Raw genomic sequence first — 8,359 nt, 5'->3', positions numbered from 1 at the left:
CAAAGAGTGGAAACCTTGGAGATCGAGAAATGGCTATAGTGTCAGCGGAGGTAAGTATTATTAGAAATACATTTTCAGTTTAAGAAAATGTTAACTTCGATGTCAGCATAGCAATTCATTAAGTATATTGTTTGGATGTCAACGTGCTTTTCCCTAATGACGAAAGTGAGATCGGCCCAATTCCACTATGTTGGCGTCGGATTATTCACACGCCATTTTTAAATAGATATCATTAATATTCTTTCGTTTACGGCTGAGCCCTTTAACATTTCAATGATTTATTAAAATTATTTTATGTGTCTCTAAATTTTGTTAAAACAATTGTGACGAGAGGTAAGTATTCTGGTTTTTGAATGTATTTTATGATTTTTAACTTTCGTTCTAACTCTTCTTCTTTCATGATTTTTAATAATCCTTATATTTCTGGTACTTCAAGTAAATTACATGTTTGCATCTCATCCAATATAAAGATAACAAACACTCAAACTGGATGAAAAAAACTTATACTCCTAAAAGGGTTAGTGAATACATTGTGATTCATTTCTTCTGGAAATTTCTTCAAAGCCAAAAACTAAAATAATCAATTTGATAGTTTTCATTTTGAAAATATTTTATTTCGAAAAGTCGGGCAACCCACAGTTTTTAAAGAGACAACAAAACCTAAAAGTGCTCTAACACAATGTTTATAAAACATATTGACGGTTAATATAATACAACTCTCTAAAACTGATAAAAAGTACGAAAAAAAAAAGATACATAAAGTATGAGACACTAAAATCATATTCTGAAATGTCAAACGTCTAATTCCCAAACCTTTGGTATAATTAACTTAATATATTAAACTTCGTGCACATATTATAGAGAACATTTTTTTCCAATCTCTATGGATGAAAAGAATGTTATAGAGCTTCATTCTCTTTCCGCCAGAGAATAAAATATAGTGGCTTTCTGTAATGAACGTAATAGTTGGGTGCTAGTGCTATTAATCACAAATTTTAATTAAACTGTAAAATCCTGAATAAAAGTACGCAGTGAAATTTAAATGCTTAATTCTCAAACTATTAAACTTAAATCTCAATCTATATTTCAAAATCATATACTCGGAAATATGCCTTAAATAGATTCAAACCCGGTTCGCTCTCTAAGTGACTAAAATATTCCGGATGAAACTCCACCTGGTGGGATTTTAGTTCGTGCTTTCAATTTCTCGGGCGTCGCTGATTTCATATCAGAATACCGATTTTCTGAATCTATGAAAATACAACAAACATGTTATGCTATTTCCTGTGTCTTGTTACAGCTAAAAACTAGGATAAAAGAATAAGTCGGTTCACTAAAACGAACAACGTTGCTTTTTTTTTCTCTGTAACCTCTTATTTCAGCCGTTAATCCTCGTGTTCAAGATTATATCCATGTATTCAGATATTTAAAACGACAAGACTAGCTCTATATGGTCACGTTATTACAGCTCTACTACAGTTTTCCTTGCATCTTTTCTGGTGTGAAAAAGAAAATGGTTCTAGTAAATTAATGGTGGCCAATCCAGAGCAGCGTGATATTAAATGATATCATATTACATATAAACCATCATTTAAACAAAAACAAAAAAGAGGTAAAAGATGGTATTTTCCCGAAAGGGAGCCGAAGGCCGCCTGGAGGGGGTCATCTGTTTTAACCACTCGCACCATTATACAGTAGTGTGTCAGTCAGTATACACTGAAATGACGTCACATAAAGGACGCTTAACATTGCATTTTATACTGTCAATTAAACGTGTGCATGTCATGAATCACAAAGAATTATGCACTCTGTATGCTACAACACAGCATGACATATGAACTTCAAAAGCAAGAAATAAAAATATTTTTTACACTTAATTTTGGTTTTATTTACTCTTGGAACAGAACACTTTCGGGACCCTGCTGAAGTACATCTCGTATAATAAACTAATTCGAGTTACGTATCAACTGATGAAACAATTATGTGAAATAAACTTAAGATAAAATATAAACTAATTTAATCTTTTTTTGCAACATGCATACAAGTATATTTAACTAACCTATTTTTTTTAATAAGATAAATCATAGTTGGACTTCGTCTGCCATAAATAATCAACTTCAGTATTTTGAATTGGTTATAAGATTAATTAACGTCAAAGTGATAGTTGCAGAACTTTGAGTATTCTTCCTACTTTTAGTGAAAATAATCTACAGTTGGAATTCCATTTTTGAATTTATTCTTACCTACTCCAATTTCATTGTTTTGCCCATTGGCCTTAACATCATCTTCCGTTTCTTCTTCTCCGGTAAGTGGGTTACGACGAGTTGGACCTTGTTAAACAAAGCATAAAAAAATTAAACAATATCATAATCTAAGAATTTGAACAGAAACCCAAACTTAAACATATATTTATATATAAAACTTTAAAGCTTATTAGACGAACAAGATAATATCAAGTTCATGCTTATCATTGGTAAGTCGAACGTAAAGAGTAGCTCATGCGATAGATGGGCTAAAAAGCCAGGTCAGCGACCCCTAGGGTTCAGGCACAACTATCCCTAATCTAAAACTGGTAATCAGAGGGAACGTGGAACTAGTCATTTGTGTAGGTACTCTTAACTGAATAGTCACAGTTATATCGGACCCTTCCACCCAGCTGAAAATGTAATGTTTTCAGCAGTATATCGCGACTCGAACCTTGGGCGTTTAGGTACACAACCCGGTACACTGCCCACTAGACCATGCTATTACTCATCAACTGTTAATTGTTGAAAAGGTGTGTAATCACATCTCAAATTTCTTTCTTAAAATTAATACAATCACAATTTATAAATTCAATTTCTTTCTTACTTAACTTTGTCAGTTTGTCCCTCCACTGTCTCAGCAGTAAATTTACACTTATTGTGTAGCTTTGCGCTAAAATTGATGTTTAAATTTGATTCGAATCATTCCTATAATTTGAAATTAGGTTACGTTTTTCTATCAGGAAGTTGTATATAGCGAAACCAGCCGTCTGACTGAAAAACGAGGAACCTGATAGTTTCTGCTCGATGAACACAAACGTTTTATTTACATACTGCCTTTAATATTAATTATAAGAACCAATATTTTCTCTCAAATAAACAAAAGTCATGTATTGCTGAAACTCTATCAATAATCTAACATTGAGATTCTGATAAATAATTGGATCTAGTTGAATATTAGGAATACTAAAAGAATAAAATCCTACACGCAAAACAACTTTAAAATCACAATCTGTTTTTGCAGAAAAAACCTGAACAAAAATAGTTTTTAAACTTGATGGTAAACTTAAAACAAAATCAGTTTTGAAACAACTTTCTATTTACCATATTTTCTAGAATTCGGAGACTGAGTAATTGGTTCATTATCAGAAAATATATTTGACTTTAACCGATCAATGACCTTCCTTGGTGAGCTATTTTCTTCTGGGGGTCCAAAAAGTCTGTTCTGACTGTCACTATCTTGATTCTGTCTCCTCTGTTGTGATAAGGGCGTATTAGTGATGTCGTCATCTTGGCTAAATATGCTAGATTGCATGTGGTTCTTGACCCTACGAGGACTTAGAGAATAGTGTTGGTCGTTATCGTTAGAAGTATTGAAAATATTACTATTGGCTCCACCCGGTGGCTTTAGAACCCTGCAATAAGAAGGACCATATTAAATAATGGAAATGTAATGGTTTTTCATTAATACAGAAGGAACATTTGTACTTGAATGATCTTGTAACCTGTGTGAACGTTTGTTTGTTGTTAAGCTCAAAGTTGCACAATGCACCCACCAATCGAAACCCGATTTTTAGCGTTATAAGCTTCCAGATTTACTGCTGAGCCACTGGTGGGTGGCGAGTAAAACGTAACATGTTCAATGCAAGAGGTTTGGTTGTCATAAAAACTTTGTACTTTCAGAAAGTAAGATACTGTTTTCTGGGCTACCTTTGTAAAGGTCAAAACTGAAAGTGTAACTTTAACTTTACTGATTTTCTAGCCTAATTCTGTAAAGTCGGAAATCTAGTGTAACTAAAAAGCATAAAATCTAAAAATGATGATCGTACGAGTTTTCAAGGAGTAAAATGCTGATTTTTCACGCAATGATTAACATGATGAACGCACGAGTTTTTAAAGAAGTAAAATGCTGATTTTTCACGTTATGACTAATACGATGATCGTACGAGTTTTTAAAGAAGTAAAATGCTGACTTTTTTCACGTAATGACTAACATGATGATCGTACGAGTTTTTAAAGGAGTGAAATGCTGATTTTTCACGTTATGACTAACATAATGATCGTACGAGTTTTTAAAGGAGTAAAATGCTGATTTTTCACGTTATGATTAACATGATGAACGCACGAGTTTTTAAAGAAGTAAAATGCTGATTTTTCACGTTATGACTAATACGATGATCGTACGAGTTTTTAAAGAAGTAAAATGCTGATTTTTCAAGTTATGATTAACATGATGATCGTACGAGTTTTCAAGGAGTAAAATGCTGAATTTTCACGTTATGACTAACATGATGATAGTATGCGTTTTAAAGAAGTAAAATGCTGATTTTTCACGTTATGATTAACATGATGATAGTACGAGTTTTAAAGGAGTAAAATGCTGATTTTTCACGTTATGACTAACATGATGATCGTACGAGTTTTCAAGGAGTAAAATGCTGAATTTTCACGTTATGACTAACATGATGATAGTATGAGTTTTAAAGAAGTAAAATGCTGATTTTTCACGTTATGATTAACATGATGATAGTACGAGTTTTAAAGGAGTAAAATGCTGATTTTCACGTTATGACTAACATAATGATAGTACGAATTTTTAAAGGAGTGAAATGCTGATTTTTCACGTTCTTTAAAAACTCGTACGATCATCATGTTAGTCATAACGTAAAAACCAGCATTTTATTCCTTGAAATCTCGTACTGTCATCATGTTAGTCAGGAGTAAAATGCTGATTTTTTACGTTATGACTAACATGATGATCGTACGAGTTTTTAAAGAAGTAAAATGCTGATTTTTCACGTTATGACTAACGTGATGATCGTACGAGTTTTTAAAGGAGTAAAATGCTGATTTTCCACTTTCAATTTTCCGAATAAAACAAAAACGTTAATTTTTACAGCCTAAGTAACTCAATAGATATTTTCAACCTGGTAAGCTGTTAAGTGAGGTAAACTACTTGCAACAAGTCATCTTGGATGGTTTATGAAGGTTAAGTTATTACAGACTGAAGACTGTGTCCAATGTGAAGGATGTTCCTTGTAGAAATATCATCATTGCGTTTCTATAAATGAATAATAATAACAATATACAAATAATTGTGGCCATAAACAAATAACTATTTTTGGCTATGAACAAACAAGTATTTTCTTCGCCATCTCGACATTGGTTAAACGGGTTAAAATAGTGCAAATATCAAAACAGATTTTTTCAGTGAAATCTTAAGGAGATCAGTGGTGAAGAATAAGAGTCTGATTACAGTATATTTGGTTTGTTTCAGATATTCAAAGCTGTACAAGGGTTCTCTCCACTAGCTTGCCCTAATTTCGACTTATTGACTAGAACAGTGAATTTCAACCTTACCTTGACTTAGGAACCGTTGGTAAACATCAACGTTCAGTGGCGATTCAGTAACTAGCTTTAGTGCAAAAAACATCTGGCTTATTAAGTACTTACTAAATAAATAAGTTACTGTATATATTCAAAGTTGGTTCTCGATCCTTTCACAAATAGGTTGAGAAACGTCAGGCTGAAAAGCAGCTAGTCAACAACACCCACCGCCAACTCTTGAGTATTTTAATCGAATAGTGGAATTTGACCGTCACTCTTATGATGTAGCCACTGCCCCAAAGTGCGGAGCGTAACTTGTGTGTGTGTTTGAGGGGGAAGGGTAACGGGACGCGAACCATGGCCCCAGATCCACAATCCTGTACATAACCACTACTGTAACCCGTGGGAACAATGATGTAAAGCAATGTACGTTTGTCGGAGATTTCGTGGTAAGTACAATTCGTAATTACTAATGCGTGGAAAAGTTTATACGTAAATACACGCCTACATTAGGATATCTATTTTGTTTTTCCATCAGTTTTTCTGTCAGATAACTCTAGAAACATAATCACGATAATAAAAAAAACGTTACAAGAAAACTTTTGTCAGATATTCAGGATTTTGTGGTAATTAATTAGACTAGACTAATATCCAGGAAATCTTAATTAGTTTTCTAGAACTCTTGGTATTTAGTGAAGTGAAACAGTTCTAAACAACGCCATCTGGTTTCATTGCAATTTACTCGTTATCGGACTCGTGCAGCAACGTCATGAGACTTGGCTCAGCATGTGCAACAATAGAAGTGACGTTTACTGTATAGTTTGTTTCAGAAGTTTCTTGTAATTCTACATGAAGGCTTCTTGATTATAATCTTCCCTAACTGTGAACTACTAAGTCAACAGTACCCACCGCCATTTCTTGGGTTACTCTTGTCTTAACAAACAGTCTGTTTTGATCATCACTCAAATTCATGGCCAAGGCACGCTAACCACTAGGCTACGCTCAATCAGACTAAGGCAAGACAGAACTTGCAAATTGCTTTAACTTAGTACTACCACAACAGTTTCTCTAATTTTAATTTGGTAATACCACAACCGTTTCTTTAATTTTAACTTGGTGAAACAGCAACCGTTTCTGTAATTTTAATTTGGTACTACCACAGCCGTTTCTTTAATTTTAACTTGGTGAAACAGCAACCGTTTCTGTAATTTTAATTTGGTACTACCACAACCGTTTCTTTAATTTTAACTTGGTGAAACAGCAACAGTTTCTCTAATTTTAATTTGGTACTACCACAACCGTTTCTTTAATTTTAACTTGGCGAAACAGCAACAGTTTCTCTAATTTTAATTTGGTACTACCACAACAATTTCTTTAATTTTAACTTGGTGCCAATGACATTAAAATGTTATTATTCAAACACAAAAGTATCTTCCACTACACATCACTAGTTATATATAAACACTTTACACACTTACTCTTCGAATCCAGATCCCTAATTACACGTGAACAATATTTGTTTTCAGACCAGTGCTCAGAATCTCTAATTTTGTTTTCCCCAATTGGATAACCGTTTGTGTGTGTGTGTATTTTTTGAAGTCGGTACCGGAGACACGGTAGACTTGTAGAAAACGTAATACTCCACGAATCGTACTTCTAGATCCGATCTTCGCTTCATCTCATCCTACAACCAACCTCTTTAATTAACCCACCTTTCTGTGTCGTTCTCTGTTCCACCTCACATTACTCTCAAGTTCTTCCCTCGACTAACTTCTCCTTCGCTGTATTTACAGAAACCTAATGCTAGCGAACACTAAGTTTGAGTTTGTGACTCTTTTCTGGAAAACGGTTATAAATTAAGACTCTGATTTAGCCAACAGTCCAGAATGACCAGGATGTATTAGGATGAATATGTCTTTGTAAGAAGAAGAGACTGCCGAATGAGATAAGAGAGGTTTTTAGTGCCTTCGTTAATTAAACAAAGTCAAAATTAACTAGTCAAGTGGATGATGTTATGTAACTCAAATTGGATGGCTCTCTTACTCTAAATATTGGCCAGTAAAAGTTAAAAATAACAACAGATAGCTTGACAACGTCGGCCTATGTATAGTAAAATACAAATGCGTTAATATATATGTTTTACAGCTGATGTGCAGAATCACAGCACACATTCGTAACTTTTACAACAAAAAAACACACTTGTATAGAGAAAAACGCAAATTATGATACTCAAAATTCAGATAAGTTACAAAAACTAACTCATAAACTGAGTGTTTTAGGACAGTACGCCCTCATTCTAAAGAAAATTTTAGTTTCAAAAGCGGTTTAACTATCAGGTTTTTTTTACTATATAGATATTACGCAAATGTTCTACATATGATAACAAACTAACGGCGAAGAACTGAAGTTTCGAAGTGCAAAGTGAAAGCGACAACATATAGTGAAACGAGAACAAAATAAGTCGAACACAAGCGCAGTCATAAACTGTCGACTTACACCACAGGAAGCAGGACAATCCTACACCCATCTTTAACCTATCACAAACACCATTCCCTCTATACCCCATCTTTAATTTATTACAAACCCCAATCCCTCTATACCAGTCTTTAACTCTACCTCAAACACCATTCCCTCTATACCCCATCTTTAATTTATTACAAACCCCAATCCCTCTATACCAGTCTTTAATCTACCACAAACACCATTCCCTCTATACCTCAACTTTAATTTATTACAAACCCCAATCCCTCTATACCAGTCTTTAATCTACCACAAACACCATTCCCTCT

General features: G+C 33.8%; 1 protein-coding gene across 1 annotated transcript in view; it reads right to left on the bottom strand.

Annotated features, from left to right (window-relative positions):
* Positions 1 to 592: 592 nt before the first annotated feature.
* The window catches only part of LOC106469710 (microtubule-associated protein Jupiter-like), a 12,384-nt gene continuing 4,617 nt past the window's right edge, over positions 593 to 8,359 (bottom strand). Inside the window, exons 3-5 of the mRNA XM_013930221.2 lie at positions 3,348 to 3,658; positions 2,244 to 2,330; positions 593 to 1,250 (exon numbers count right to left, since the gene is read on the bottom strand). Coding sequence (XP_013785675.1) covers positions 1,150 to 1,250; positions 2,244 to 2,330; positions 3,348 to 3,658 — 499 coding nt within the window. The 3' untranslated portion in view covers positions 593 to 1,149. The remainder of the gene's footprint in view (positions 1,251 to 2,243; positions 2,331 to 3,347; positions 3,659 to 8,359) is intronic.

This window comes from Limulus polyphemus, unplaced genomic scaffold (assembly GCF_000517525.1).
Source record: "Limulus polyphemus unplaced genomic scaffold, Limulus_polyphemus-2.1.2 Scaffold3626, whole genome shotgun sequence".
Taxonomy (NCBI): Eukaryota; Metazoa; Arthropoda; class Merostomata; order Xiphosura; family Limulidae; genus Limulus; species Limulus polyphemus.
The sequence above is the reverse complement of the archived record's forward strand: the minus strand, read 5'-3'. Positions and strand labels throughout refer to the sequence as shown.